The 16,742-nt window shown below is 40.7% G+C and overlaps 1 protein-coding gene across 1 annotated transcript in view; it reads left to right on the top strand.

Moving 5' to 3' along the window:
- Positions 1 to 16,742, top strand: part of LOC146002897 (neurotrimin-like) — a 437,362-nt gene that overhangs the window by 90,649 nt on the left and 329,971 nt on the right. Inside the window, exon 2 of the mRNA XM_083140978.1 lies at positions 12,943 to 13,153. Coding sequence (XP_082997104.1) covers positions 12,943 to 13,153 — 211 coding nt within the window. The remainder of the gene's footprint in view (positions 1 to 12,942; positions 13,154 to 16,742) is intronic.

Raw genomic sequence — 16,742 nt, 5'->3', positions numbered from 1 at the left:
TTTCTTCTCTAAGCCCCCGTTTCATAAAAGAATATGCAAATATTTGGAGCCGTGGAGAGGAAAAAAATCTTCTCCTTGGAAAATATACGTGATTGAGAGAATTCTCAGCGTCTTTCGCTATCGACTTGGAGCGCGGTATCGCGTTTCTTTTGTTGACAGAAAGTTCCACAACTAGAGGGCTCCGTGCCGTGTTCCTGATGGCAGTAATTTGCCGGTTTTGGATACGGGGCTGGGGGAGGGGGTTGCGGAAAATAAGAAGCAAAGAAAATTAAAAGGAGTTCGATTCTTGGTTTCAGAATAGAAAAGACAACACAGTTCTTGGAATTGTGGAGCATGTCGTATAGAAACTTGCTGCAACATTTTTCTGTTTGTTTATTTTAATTAGAATACATGAGAAAAATGCAACAAGTTCTTGTGTCAACAGATTTCCATGTACAAACTACATCATATGCGGTTGCGGTCCAACAAACAGGCCTGTTTGTATTATAACGGTCGTACGCAGGGTGGATGTGATAGAGCTACAGCCTGACCTCTTTACCTTAGGCGATTCCACGAAAATTCTTTCACCTTAGCATCCAGAGAAGACACACCGAAACGAAGTTGCTAAATTTGACTCTTCCGATTTGCAAGTTTACACTTTCAGTATCGTAAAAGTAAGTGTCGAGAACGTTACTTCTAATGCAAGAAAGTAACATACTTACTTTTAAAAGTAGCTAGTTAAAATTAGAATTGTTAAAAAAAAAGCCAGGGAATCTCTGGAGCAAAACTGCACATAACGGTAGAGAAGAGGAGAAAGCAAGTGGGCGGAGCGAAGCAGTATACGTTGCTGATAACGGCTGGGGCCATACGATTTAATAGTGAGTTAGTAACAGACGAACAGACACGATGCAAGATTATTTTTTCAAGCTTTGCGGGTCAGTACTGTATAACCAGTGAACATACAAGGTGCAGAGTTCAAGAGCGCCGTCATACAAATGCATGTAAAAATACATGCAACATGATTCGCGACATGCATTTATTTATCTTTTTTTCGAAGGGCACTGCATGGAAAATTGGTATTGAAATAAAGACCGACAAAAACGTGCATTGAACCCATGGATTTCCGTTAGCGTTCTTTTCATGGGGAGTCATTAGGTGGACATTGTGCCACGGCGATTAAGCCCCCTCCTCCCCTTCTCTCTGACACTGACACACACAGACACACGCATGGCCAGTCTCTCATTTGGGTCTATGGCAATCATCGGGTCGTTTTGCAAGCGGGGCGCGGCCCCATTGTTCCCCCCGGAAAGCAACGAGTCGCTGCTTTCCAAGCGGAAGCTCTTTCTGCTTGATGAATCGCCACCCCACACCCTCACATACACTGACACACATGTGTCTGCGCCTATGCATACGCGGTGATTGGGTCGGACAGAGAACATTGGTGATTTGGATCGACACGTTGTCAGACTGTACGCGTAAAAGCATGTGAAGAGGAGACGGGACGAATGCCCCCCCCCTCAGCAAACCAGAAATATATTTTTTTATAGAGAGAGAACTTCAAGTTCGGACATGTCAAATCTCTTCCCTATACCTGAACAATCATTCTGTGGCTCACCAATAATTTTCGGAAAAGGTGTGGGGGGGGGGGCTCATAATCTCTCTTCTTTTCCTAGATTTGACGTACCTTTATTAGTTGCCAGGGATACGAAGGCGCACAACTTTTACTTTCTCATTGGTCAGCAAATCTCTAAAGCTCCTGTGCAGTCTTACGGCGGGCGACCTACATGCTGGCAAGGGAAGTGTGAGCGTGAAAGCGACCAATCCAGCGCAATAGGAAACACAGCAGCCTGTAGAACAAGGTGTGCGTAGCACATCCTCCCGCGACATCGTAACTCTCGGCGCCACCACTGTTGTCTTGTTAACCTGCGACGTATTCTCCGCTCCCTTTACAACATGTAGGCCGCCCACCGTAAGACTTGAAAGAACTATAGCAATCGGGCTTCACTGAATGTCATCAACTGTAACGTAGGACCAACCTCCTGCATGATTTGTTTAACATAGCCTATGAAAGATTTATCATTACTTTTTAAAGTTTTTATTTAACATTCTGCGATATGTAGAACCTTTTCTAAAACAGAATTTTACCCAGCATAGTCTCTTACCCGCGACCTATTAACTATATCTAAGATTTGAACCCCTAATTTTTGGCAATGCAGAGTACCAAATCTTAAATTACAACATTACGTTAGGTTTCCATACGCGGACGATTTCGTCCAGAGTTTCTGTTTCAGTTTATCTCTTCCACCGCTAAAGGGGTCTGACTGCTGTTTGATTAAAGCTGCGTCTGTGTACAGAGATATCTTCCCTTCATTCCGAATTTTGCTCAGTAACGATCACAAATTGTTTGCAGTTCTGATATAAAGCAGTAATGTATACCAATGCACTAAGGCTAATGTGAGAAGTTATGCATCCAGTATTACACAGGGGATTGGCGTATTTCGTGCGATGCAAGGATACGTCGCAGTAGAAAAAACAGAACGGTAAAAATCTGGGAAGAGCGGGGAGTTAAACACCTTCTCCTCGATATCCATTGTCTGCTTGAAATCAAGATTAGCTTTCTTGTTTTGCCATTTACAGCTTTCGATTTTATACAATGTACGATTTGTTGAATCCAATGAATTTAAAATTGTGGGTGCGTCAACACGTAGGTTATTTGCACCAGCCCCTTACCTAGTTAAAAGCTCAGGCTGTAAAGGGCACACTCAGCACATATATGGACAAAACATGGACAGGCGCCATAGAATCGTTGGCGTGCAAGTGTTATTTGGCGTCGCTTTCTGCCACTTTTGGCAAATCGTAAGGATGAGGATGAGTGATGTGTAGAGACATTGAATTATCGCGATGCGCGAAATCGCGAAATGTGGAAAAAATATGCAATTTTGAACATTCTGCACGTAACTACACCCCCAATGATGAAATATGCATGACTTTTATTCGCGAAGTAATGCGAAATGTGTGCTTTTCCACGAAATGAACGCTTTTTCGCGAAATAACCGTGAAATATCATCACATTAAGTAGAAAACACACAAAAACCGGCAATCGAGGTTGTGCGCGCAAACTGTCGATTTGTAACGAAACGTTTGCTTCAAGTTTCCTACCATTTGCAGCTGAAGAACGTTGTATCTTCGATCACACCAGGAAGACGCTGCAAATTGGGATTTCCCATGCACATAATCTCAGTTCGAAAACTTCGCTCCCTGTCAAGCTGCATTCCTTTCTTCCCCCAAATGTCTACTTAACTTCCAGTTTCATTGAACTTGCTAGCTGTAGCAGCGATAAGATTAGTCTGTTCTCGCACACCAAGGGAAACAATGGTGTCATTTGTGTTCAGTCGTGAATGAATTTTGTTTATCATCATGTGATTTTCAACATGTGTTTGTGTATGTGCAGTAGTGATTATTTTATTTGTTGGACAGCAAGGATATCCTTTAAATACATACAATGAATAAATCACTTGAGATATGCAATTTAGAAATGAAGTGATTTTGTGTTGATGTTTTCTTTTTGGTTGGACAGCTAAGTACTTGTGTATGTGTACAGTATATAAAAATGAAGTAGTTTATCAATTTATAGCTCTTTTGTATGCTGTTTCCTCTCATAATGAAAAAGTGTGTGCCAATTATTATATTTTCCACCACTGGTATTTACCGCTGATCTAACATTTTATTTACCGCTCTCCTCAGTTTTTATTTACCATAAATTTGTCTCCCTAGTGATGAGGTAATGAAATTGGTGAAGGGACACTCACAAAGAATAGTCAAGGGATCCCGGTTCGATACCCGGTGGAGGCTCTGCACAGTCGTTCGGGTCCCACTTCTAAACTGTAGGTCCAGTCCCGATTAGCCTATCTGTGCATACAGTGGACTTAAAAACAACAATTCAATCAACATTCACAAAAAACACCCATACAAGAGCCTGAATTCGGACCCGAGACCCCTTGTCGTAGGGCGCTGTTCTAACCACTCCACCACGGTGAACTGAGTATTGTTCGCTAACATTCACCAAATTCATGTATTGTATTTTTGTTCGTATCTCATCAGTTCTACCTCTGTTACAATAATACACGACGCACACACACAGAGCCTACTGCAAACAGTGCTCTGTGGAGTATATAAGCACGAAAGCTTTTTTTTTTGTACCTTTTTTTATCAGTGCCTTTAGATGGTTGAAGCGTGGGTGTGTGAATGCAGCATGAAATTTGTTCTACCATTTAGTCTATTAAAATGTTCATAAGTAAACAGTTATTTTTCTTCCCACACCATTCCCCCCGTGGAGATAAAAGAGGCAAGAGACGAGTCAGTTACAAAAATAAAAACACGCTACGAGAGGTCGCTAGTGTTTAAAGAGTAACGGATCGTCTGTACCGAAGACAAATGTACGAAATTATTAAGCCTTATTTATTCATAAGCTGGTAATAAGTATTTAATGACGTATACAATTGAGCCTGTGGGGATTCTGTTAAGGGAAAAACAGGGATTACGTTTTCTCATTTGTCCTTCAAAGCTGGTTCTGTGGATGTACACCTAGTAGAGGCGCAAGGAAGCTTTAGTTTCTATTGAGGGGGCGAACATCCAGCTAACTTCAGAGGCTGTAAAGTATTTCAAACAGCCCCAACAACAGCTGAGTCTCTTCAAAATTCAACGCCAAGAAGAGAAGCACCATCACAGACTGAACGAAAGAACAGAGGAGACACTACCTATGCCATAGCAGCAACTCCAAAACAGAGAAGACCTGAATACCAAGAACCAAATAAACAAAACAGCGAAGAAGATGAAGAAACACCACAGTGATTACTTCAGAAAACAAGATGTCACAACTTCAAAGTAAAGAGGACAAAGCCACACTCCTGATTGAAGTCTGCCTAGACATCGTCGCAGCAGGGGACTTCTAAAACACGATACGACATCAAAAACCAAGACGGCATTTTTAAGGACCAAAAACGAATAGTCACTGCAGACCCTTTTAAGGACCACAATATAACGGTTCTAACGGAACCAAAAACAAACCACAAAGCAGATGAATCCACCAATCGACAGTTGCAGGAAGAACAGAAGGACAAGTCAACCAACCCACGTCAATAGTTAACTCGACACAGGAATAAATAGAAGCCAGGCATGTTAAAGGCGATACTTCACAAAACAACCGTCAAATAAAGAAGTCAGTAGTTTCAATTGGTCCAAGCTTGTAGATCAAAAATTAAAGTAGAGAGACGTGCCACTGTGCGTCAAGGTCAAGAAGTCCAACCCAGATTTAGCCACATTTTAAGATGGTGTTCGAATCGGTGATGTGCGTGACAGTCTCTACACGCATACTGTTTTATACACGTAGATGACGTAATCGATGTAAACACCATGACGAAAGGTGATAACTTAGCAAAGGGCGCCGTGAAAGTAAAACAAAATTATACTGCGTATTAGTTGCTGATGTGTAAGGAGAACTTTTCATGCTCTTTCCTCCAAATTCGAACAATTTCTCACCTAGGAAAAACCTAACATAGGAAATATTCTAGTGTTTTATGGTGAAAATACCAGTCTTGTCTCACGACTGCCATCTGTTGTTTTTCTTGCATACTATTTATCTTCTTCCTTAGTTGATAATAGAAGAGAAGAGAAATTTTGTTGTAAATAGGATTCTTTCAGTTCGTTAGGAACCAATATAGTTGAAAATGTCACTTTCTTTTCATGAGACCCTTTAAAAACTAATTTTAATGCACTTTAGATTGTCTACGTAGTCTATGTAAACTACAACCCAATGTAATCTACGCGTAGATTACGTGTAGACAACACATGTAGACGTAAACCTATATAGTGCGGCACATCACTGGTTCGAGCTCCCTCTTACCTCCGCAGGGATCGTACTGGGGACCAATTTAGACAGCATTAGCCTCTACGCGATGGGGGAAGCCCATATAAGTCCACGTGTCAGCTAGTTGTACATGACGAATGCTTCAGGCACATTATCAGGCACGTGAACTTATCACGTACAGAACGTGTTGAAGGTGGCCAACGTGTCTGCCTTTTTATCATAAACTTTCCTGTTAAGTTCCTCGACAGGTAAAATTCATTAGCTGTTAGATCTGGTGAACGAGGTGGCCAATTCTATCATGATCAGCCTATCACCAGTCAGTTGACCCTCCCTGGAGATTGGTATCGTTCACTTAAACTTATAAGAAGAAAGAATGTTATTTTTATAGTCCAGGTAAAGTTAAGTTGTGTTATAAAAGAACGTAGTCGAAAAAGTTAGTGGAAATCGCTTCCACACTTCATGTTTATATATTTTTACACTTGATACATACAATAACTAGTTCCATGAGTTCAAAATTCAGTAAATGAGATTTTTATTTTAAAGGTCACACAACATAGTGTGTATAGTTAAACCCCCCCTTAGCATTCAAAGCTTATTCTTGAGCGAGTTAGTAAAATTAATAACAAAATTGAATAACTATTTATTTCGGCATGTTAATTAATTATTGTAATAAACTCGTTTGAACCAGTTTCCAAATTCAAATACTTAGGAGTAATATTAACAAATGAAAATTATATTAAAGAGGAAATAAAAAGTACGCTTAATTCAGGAAATGCATGTTACTTCTCTCTTCATAAACTTTTGTCTTCTCGTTTAATATCTAAGAAACTAAAAGTTAAAATATACAAAACCGTAATTTTGCCTGTAGTATTATATGGGTGTGAAACTTGGTCCCTTACATTGAAAGAGGAACATAAATTGAGAGTATTTGAAAATAAGATCCTTCGGAAAATATTTGGACCTAAAAGGGATGAGGAGACAGGTGAGTGGAGAAGGTTACATAATTTAGAAGTACATAATTTGTATTCATGTCCAGACATTATTAGAATAATTAAATCAAGAAGACTTAGGTGGGCAGGCCATGTGGCACGAATGGGAGAGGAAAGAGGAGTTTACAGGATTCTTGTTGGGAAACCTGATGGTAAGAGACCTGTAGGAAGGCCAAGACGAAGATGGAGGGACAACGTCGAGATGGACCTAAGGGAAATCGGTAGGGATGGAAAAGAGTAAATAGATCTTGCTCAAGATAGGGACAGATGGAAGGCCTGTGTTGCTGCAGCCATGAACCTTCGGGTTTAAGAAGGCTAGAGAGTTAGTTAGTTAGTTAGTAAATGAATAACAACGATTGGCTGAAAAATCACTCTTCTGGTGGATTAGGTAGAAGAGTCTCCCAAAGAATGTAATAATAGCAATAAATTGGCAATGGGTACTAAAACTGGAGGGGGGCCGTTAACAAGCCATAGTGCGGTCCAAAAAAGGGTGAGGGTACTGCCCCCCACGCACCCTAATCAACGCCGCTGATAGTAGATATTATTGGACCAAAATTATGGTAATTTCTGTTACGTTATTATTATAATTTCTACGATTTTTTGTGTCCACGGTCTGACGCATCTAAAACCTTCGCCCATTCCAGTGGACTTCATGTCGAGACATGTCAACGTCTCAATACAGACGTTTATTTATTGGACAACCCTCGCACTGAGAATGCGCAACTCATGGTTACGCCTTCGTTTATCGTTTCGTAGCGTCCTTCGGAGTGTCGTGTGAATAGCAGGTGGCGAGGAAAGTTTCCTCCAATTTGAATACGTAAGTGTTTGTGTATGATTGTCCCGAGAAAAGGAAAGAGGTTTTTTTTTCGCTTTGCGAGTGTCATCAGTCGTATTATTCATCCATCATCCCCTTTTCTCTTTCCGAGAAGGAAAGTTATATTGAATTGCAGAGGAATGCGAGAGAAGGATCCGTGATCAATGCGCAATTCTATCATGAAAATTTCCTTCATGGGGTGCGGGGTGGGATGAGAACGCGCGCCACTGACACATAAAATTTTCACATCGAGACGAATTTACGCAATGATCTTTTTTCAGAATGAGAACGGAAAAAGAGAGGGAATGAGGGGAAAAACTGCAGTGGGGACACTGAAGGGGGCTTATGCCACCCCCTAACCCCCTTCCATGCATCGAAACCGCGCCTGTGACAAGGCCCGGTAGCTTCTGGGAGAATATAGGAAGGAGTGAAAGAAAATTAGAATTTCAAATGGCGAATTTCAATTTGAGCAGACTGTTATGAAACTGGTCTGCGAGAAAGGAGAAAAAATGGGGGGTTGGAAAACTGTTAGAGGGGAAAAAATGGTGGCCTCCTTCTTTTTCTCTGCTAAAATGAATGCATGTGTGTCTTTATGGAGGCGTTTGCATGTATAAGGTGCATAGGCCTATAATGTAAAGCGTTTTTCTTCAGTTCTTAGCTGTGCGTACATACTAATGCCCATACACTTGGATGGCGCTCATGCACATATTCAAAACTTTGTTGTTTTTTTATATTTTTGCATGACGTCAAGGTGAACATATTTGACGTAAGAAAATGTAAAATTCCGTATCATTAAAAGTCATTGAGATCTATATTAATATAACTCATCATGGTCCTGTATTGTGGAAATATTTGCTACATTTTACTGTTTCATTACAATATAATTAATTTATTTAATTCTTTATTAATATCATTATCAACTCTGAACAGCACATATCAGGAGACAAGGTACACCGGAACTCCACTCCATGTGTGGTTACCATATTATACACGAATTGGATATTAAGAAAATACTTTGAAAATATAAATTGGTTTGTAATGTCTAAAGTTTGCAATTGATATGCACTTTTATACGTTAGTTTTTTAGTACACAACAAATAATTGAACCCATGGGTCATGGCAACTAATGTTCTCAACAAAACGGGAACAAACGGGAACTAGTGTACATGTATGTTTGTGCAATTTAGTTCATTTTAGTGTATATTGGGTGGTATGTCAACAAGAAATGTACTGTACTAGGACTCCAAAATACCTCCCGCAAAATGTATCATGCAATGAATATGAAAAGTAATTCAGGTCCACAATTTAACTATTAATCCTTCAGATCAGATTATTATTACAGTCTGAGTACTTTTGGAACATATCCTAGAACATCAGCTTGAACAAGAAGGTTCGTGATAGGTGCTGAGTTGAAATGACGTCCGCGGCTCGCTTGTTGATTGGAAGCCTTCGGATTTATGACTCGCTACCAAGCTGCAAATGCTTAATCTCGCTTGATCTAGCTAGTGAGCCTATCAACAGTGCAGAGCGTGAGCATGAGGGTTAGCGATATGTGCTGGGTTAAGATGACGTCATCGGCTAGCTTGTTGATTGTATCGGGAATTACGACTCGCTTCCTAGTTGGGCAAGTGCATAATCTCACTAGCGAGGCTAACAACAGCGCATAGCGTGAGCAAGAATATTAGCGATAGACACACAGTTAAGATGACGTCAACGTTACTTTGATTGGTTACTTTGAGAGATACAACTCGCACCCAAGCTCCAAATGCATGTCAGCCAAAAATGTTACGGATATACTTGTAATATCGCTTTAGTAGTAACTTGCTACTCTTCTATGGTAGAATGCACAAGAAAGTTGGAAAGATCAACATAAACGTGAAAAAGAGCTAACAGAAGTGTTGTGATTACTCATCTGCAGTATACCTCCGCGCGCAGACCGGGACGTGGGCAAGAGTCCTTCGAAAATAGATCTTTTTGTGCTTCGGCGACGTAATTCGGACATCCGGTTGGAGAGATTCGGCCATGCTTTGAATCATTCGTGGCCTAATTTAGGACGGAAGGAGGTTGTAGGAATCTCTAAGCGTGTTCCTGGGGGGGGATTTCCCCCCTTCCCCTCCTCTGTGGGATATTTTCCTCCGGAAACAATGGACTTTGGATGCGCTGGGTGGAATCTCCGGCTCTAATGATGGGAATTGAGGCATGAGGGGGGGAGGGCATCCCAGCTCGTTTGCCAGGTGGGAAAAGGGTTGTGTTCTCTAGAAATGGTAAAGTACCCTTTTCTTTTCAAGGCTCTCGTTTTGGAGTTGAAATTTTGCTTTCAGTGCCTTTCATGGTTTCCGTTACTCCCTCTTTATGTGTCTATATCAGAGGCGTAGCTAGGATGATGTATTTGGCGGTGGGCAAATCTGAATATACGAGGGTTGGAAAGAAAGTAGTGGCTGCTAACAGCAACGCCCTGCCCTCTCTTGATCATTCGCGACGTAACAACAGTGTTGCCACTAATTCTTTCAAACCCTTGTATATATAGGGTGAGTTTAAAGTCGCAAGACGTCCTGTTATTTCAGAAACGAAATTGAAAGTGAAATATTTGAGTACCCCAGCGAAACAAAAGTGGAGGCCTACCTTTCAGTGCTCCGCAACATGGCCGCCATATTGAAATCCGCCATCGTGGATTCAGACGGGAAGGGGTTATATGATGTATAAAACCGGAGAGTTAGGTATTTCTCAGTAATTCATTTCTGCAATCAGATTTGCTATATGCGGTGTGGTACAAAATATATTTCAGTGAACTTCTGTGTGGGTGGAAGATATAGCTACAGGGATTTCCAAAATGATTGTCGAGGTTTGATAAAGTTGCATGCTGGTATTTAGTTTACTTTACGTCACTTTTATCCCAAGTTTGGCTAATTGGTGAAGATGAATGATGAAAAGATGAAATTAACGAAGTTTATCCGTGAATAACGACATCTGTTGTAAATATGTGCAGTTGAAAGACATATTACTTTAGCTGTTGGATTTTGAAACAGTGAAATCTTATTCTGATGAAATAACATTTGTATTTTAACGTGATGACTGCTGATGTATGATGCAGTAGAGACATTCCAACTTGCAATGATTTAAGATTCAGTACCTGACCAAAATTGTTAATTGTCTTAGTCAAAGTCGTCAATCAATGGGGTCCCCTTAGACAAGGGCTCGCCACTGTCTGTTCTCCCTTCTCCAGGAGACAGAGCTAGCTTCATTTTCCATGAGACCCTGTCGCATTTTCTTTTGCACAGAGCCCATCCTCTCCCCTCCCTCCCAACCATCCAATACCTTGAAGGGACATATCGATCGAAGCGAGACGTGTGAAGATAATCGCGATTCTAATTACGCCTCAGAGGGATGCCAATACCGCAATTAGCGAATGAAAAGAATCCTCTTTCTTCCCACTGAGGCAGGGATTCCATTCGAAGGGTTCTTGCTCGATGCGATCCTGGTGGTCATCAGTTCAATTGTGTCTGTACATAATTCATCCTTACAGATCCCTATCTCTTTAGTACTAATGCGATTACTGCTTCTAATGAGGTCCTGAACTGTCCGAAAATTGTATTTATACAATTGTGTAACAGCGGGATAGCTAATTCTAATGTATTTGTCATATTATTTTAACTGTCAGTTAAATTTCAAAGTTAACCCTAGCTTAACCGTCCGGTACGAAACTGACTTACTTGAAAGATCACAGGCACACATTTTTATTTTATTTTTTTAATTTCAAGAAAGCATTTTGTTACTGAATCACTGGTTCGCTTCGCCCACTCACTTTCTCCCCTTCTCTGCCTTGCTCCATAGATTCCTGGAATAGAGTATTGTGAAAAGGTCACGTGCGACGGGTGCCACGTTCTCAGGGACATACGATCATATTGTGGTACCATTGTTTATACTTGAGGAAAAATAGTTTCCATTACTTACGCCCCAGCCCTCGTATATGGCAGTAAATGTTGTTACGTAGCCCCACGTTTCTGCTAGTAATTAACCCTTCGCTTCTAATGTTGCGAGAAAGAATGCTCTAATAATTTCGAGTCTTGCTAAACGAAACTCGATTTAACCTCAATATAACGTTTATTCTTCGCACACTCAATACAATTTTTCCAAGCTTTAGAAAATATGCTTAAAAGTTGTCGTCGTGCTCATTTTGTTTGCTCATACCGCATATTCTTAGCGATTTCTAGCCAAAGGTGACGAGATTATTATAAATGTTCCAACACATTAATATCGTTCGCTTGCTTAATGTCCTTAATTTTCATTTTTTGAATGCGGTTGTCCTTTTTGCTTCTATGGTATTACAAGGTCTTGTCCACTTCATATTCCTGTTAACTCGTAGCCATGGATCTTGACAAACTGTTGATTAATTGCTTATTTTCAAATCTCGTTGCCAGGCTGACATCTACAGGCTACTTTATCAATTTGTTCTTCTGATATTGGTTGTCTGTGACGCACTATACAGTTGACAGTATATGAAATGACGAACCCAAAGAGCAAAGTTAAGTTTAAGTAATGTTCAGGTTATTAAAATGTTTTGACCAGTTGGCATGAGTTTACAATACCGGACCACTCTCCAATTTCTATAAAATTTCGCCTACTTACTAATTTCGGTGTCCTGATGACGTATCTGTAGTTCATATTTGGCGGTCACTTGTTAAAATTGTACATTTACGTGTAGAACTTGTAAAATAACCTTGCGATTTACCACGTTTCATTGTCCATACACAGCAATTCGGAACCATCTTTCTTTCGCAATTCGTTAATGCTCTTCCTTTACGCACAACAAACTTGAATATTGACGTCAAACGAGGAATGCCTACGTGGTTAGGTTAGGCCTGTTAGGTTAGGTTCCATTAGCATAAATACAAAGAAAAATTAATATTTTCGCTAAGAGACGCGTTACCTTGTATTGCCTAACATGAAAAAGCTCTCTCCCGTGACGTCAGAACACAATGTTGCTACAGTGTTGTGCGATAAGTGACACCCATTCGGGGAAAATGGCGTGTTCCGTGGAGCTGCTGTTCTTATGGTAGGGTTACGTTACGTTAAGAAAACATAGTTTATTTCGTTTTTTTATCGATTTCCATACTTGACCGCCAATTATTACACGCAGATTCGTAATTAGGAGGTCTCAATTAGTGAGTAGGCGAAATTTCATAGCAATTGAAGAGTGGTCCGGTATTGTAAACTCGTTCCGACCAGTTTTTCTTTCCTGTTTTGGAGCGTTTTTTCTATGCTTGTAACAGCTTCTCTTCCTCCTACTGTTCCAGGTGTCCTGGGTTCGACATCGCGACATCCACCTGCTCACTGTGGGCACATACACCTACACAAGTGACCAGCGTTTCCGCGCCATTCACCAGCTCCGTTCGGACGACTGGACGCTGCAGATCAAATATCCTCAACACAGGGACTCCGGCATCTACGAGTGCCAGATCAGCACAACTCCTCACATGAGTCACTACATTCATCTCAACGTGGTCGGTAAGTACCTAAGAATTCATCATATCAGTCTTGTATATTCCATATTGAATCTTTGCGATGATTTGTCTACACTGCGGTTTTCCCTCGCCGCACGATATTTTTGTTAAATGGTACTTCTTTTCCAGGAACTACTTAGGGATCTTTCAGACCGAAGCTATATCTGTCGCTTCGAAGCAAACCCTCAGTAATTTCTGCAACCTATCGAACGAATCGACACGTCAAGCTACAGTTGTCGCTCGACCTGGGCCGTACATCGTGTCGCCTCAATCTGTTATTTTCGCATGCACGGTGAATGTTTAGAACTATTTTTTTTAAAAAAAAAATCAAGGCAAATGTAATTTAATTTTAATATTATTACACAAAGTTAATAGAAAGAATTATTTCCAAATTGATTCATCGAAGCCAATTTCAGGAGAAGCGTCCCCCTCCTCATTGCTCTCGAAACGTTGACCTCCCAACGCCTCCTCAGGTGGTCAAAACAAATGATAATCACAGGTTGAGAGGTCAGGGTTGTAGGGAGGTTGTTCAAACACAGTTCAATGCATTTTCGCAACATTCTCTCGAGTTATATCGGTGGTATGAGGTCTCGCATTGTAGTGCAGGAGAATGACACTACGGATGGGGATGCTCCGTCTTCTGAGCTTGTAGCCTACTTGAACATTGTCCAAAAGCGTACAGTAATAATCAGCATTCCCTGTCATCCACAGTTATGCGTCGATGTTGATCAATCAGCTGCCGGACTGCTTCAATGTGGCCTGCCGTCAGGCTTGTTAGGGCTGCTGCGCTTGGGTCGTATTCTTCACGTCCATCCACAAACTTATTTTTAATCACAAATCGCAAACCTCTGTGGTCGTGAGATTCTGTTTTCTGTCTCAATTTTTGCACTTTGGTCACGAGAACGTACAAGCCTCACCTCGTCCTATCACCACACTTAAATCTCAGCGAGTCTTTCAACAACCAATCAAGTTCCCTAGATCCTTGTACTTTGATTCGCTCGCTATCGACAGTCCATCTCATTGGCCCGCGCATAAGGAAGAATTATTGCCATCTGGCGATTAAGATGAGAATTAAATCGTGGGCGGGAAAAAAACGAAACAAGCTATTTTTTACCGGAAAGCGTTTCGCAGATTAATCCGATATCTACCTCTTCCAAATTTGCTGGCTGAGGGAAAGAGGTAGTTAATGTGCATTCTATTGCATTTAACCATTCGCGAGAAGGGGCGCAGACAGCCGCAAGATATACGAATGGAAATTTTGTACAGATTTACAGCTTCTTCTCTATTCTTTACCTCCTGCCTCGCTTCCTCTTTTCTCCTTTTCTGCAAGCTTTTAAATTGCACTAAAGGCTTTTCCCCCGGCCGACTTCAGCTTTCTTCGTTACATCATGGGCTAGAGGGAGAAGGCATAAATCAAGCCATTTTATTGCAATTTTGAGTCTCCCGCTCGTAAATTTCTCTGATGACATTCAAGTGTAGCTTAAACGTGAACGTACATCTGTCATCAAGGGAGGGTGTGGGAGAAAGCCTATGGAGAAAGGAGAGGGTGTGGGGGACCCGATCTTGCAATATCGTGCTGACACATTGCGACGGAACATGTGGGGATGTCTTGAAAAATGCAGTCTTGCATTCTCCGTGTCTTCTTGTTTCTTAACGGAAATATAACCATGGGCGTATTTAAGGTGGGGCGGGGGTATTTGCCCCTTTCGTAGTATATATATCGTGTTAACAGTTCTTCTTCTGGATGTCTTAAAAAGTAGTCTTGATTTATAACATTAAGTGATCACTAGGACCCGGAAGTTGAAGACCTATAAATTGCGAAAAACAATACCTATGAAAATACCTAAAAATGTCAAAAAAGTACCAAAAAACGGAAAAAAGGACGTATAAATATGACCCAAATTAATTAGTAACTTCAGTTTTAATTACATATTTAATGAATATGCGCGCCCTTATCTGACTTGAGATCTTTGCAGTCACGTGCTGTCTGGTCGTATACACCGTGCTGAAAGCTTCAAAACAAGATGAAGTTGTCCCTTACAGCGCGATCTTCCAGACAAGTTACGGTTAAAGGACCTTGTACCGTACCGGCTTCAGTCGTCCAAAAATGTTTTTCTCTCATTTCAGGGATGGTTCAAATATATTTATTATTATTTTTTTTAATTTCCTTACTACAGAAAGGATGTTTAAGAGGTGATGAACTGATGATGATTCGAATTGAGAATGGCCAGTAAAAACGTAGTCGAAAGAAGGTGAAGTTGCAAAAAAAAGCCGTTAAGACCTAAAAAAAGGCTAAAAAAGGACCAATAAGAAAAAAATCTCCGAAAAAGGCAAAAAAGGACAAATAAAACCCACCGTTTTCTGGCCTACAATTACCCAAAATGAACATATATTATGTTGGGCCTCGTCTTCGGACACTAGGAAAAAAAAAGGATTTTTTCTCAACTTCGGAGCCCTAGTGTAAATTCTAAAACCAACAGGGTAAGAGGCTATAAAATCTCGTTTGACGTTTAGAAAGGACGATAGCTTTCTCAGGGGTATCTAAAGCTTTAATACCGTGCGTCCATTTCGATCTGCAGCCGAGAGATCGGGAGAAGCTTGGCGGGCGGCACTGACGGAGATGCCGACATTTGCGGCCTGAAATGCCCGCTTATTTTTATGGACATATGCAGACATTTATATAAATAGCTATTGCAAAACGAGCACTAACCTGTGTTATAAGAGTATGGTTTTAATTTTAGTAGCTTAGTGACTGTATGTGCCGATGATTTTGACACGCCCACCTCTTGTGAAACACGGCGTAGAGGTTTGTTTGGAGAACGTTCTAACGCTGCACCAATATCATCGAGTTTTGCTTCGGTTAGAATCCGTCGTTTTTGCTTAGGTGTTTTAAAATTTAACGATACAGTTTCTCGTAATTTAAGGACAAGATATCTAACCGTATCTCTGTGTGGAGTTGAAACGCATGGGAATTTCTGTACAAATTACCTACACACGTCTCTACACGAATTTGTTTTCACGTAGGTACGTGTCATACATAAAAAAAAATCTTTGTTCTAACGTGAATCTTGCGGCTGGCATTCCAATCGTCTCACTGACACGTCACACATACACACTACAATAACACAAAAAAGTAACTGCAAGTAACCAAGAATAACACTCTTGCGCACAGTACGAAATTAACACGCTCTTGGTTTACATTGCTCGCCACTATATTTACAACTCTGTCTTCATCTAGTCGCGAAGGAACAAAAAACTCGAGTTCGGATATTTCGGATTGCGAGGAAGCTCACGAAAACCATTCAATTTTATCGGTTTCGTCTGCAGTGTAATCCTGATACAGTGTTGCACATTCGAAACCTCCAAACGATTCCCATCGCCACAAAACTCTTTCAAGGATATAAACTTAAGCAGGACGTTACTGATCAAAACCATGATTAAAATGCTTTTTTATCTGTGGCTCTTAACGTCGTTTCTATAGCGTATTTATTTGTGTATATAAGAGCAGAACTTGGATGAATTACAGAAGAACTTTTGCGTGTTATAACACAGGTTAGTGCTCGTTTTGCAATATTTATATAAATGTCTGCATA

Source organism: Lepisma saccharinum, chromosome 19 (genome assembly GCF_977018435.1).
Source record: "Lepisma saccharinum chromosome 19, izLepSacc3.1, whole genome shotgun sequence".
Lineage (NCBI taxonomy): Eukaryota > Metazoa > Arthropoda > Insecta > Zygentoma > Lepismatidae > Lepisma > Lepisma saccharinum.
Note: the sequence above shows the minus strand (reverse complement) of the source record. Positions and strands in the feature narration are given on the sequence as shown.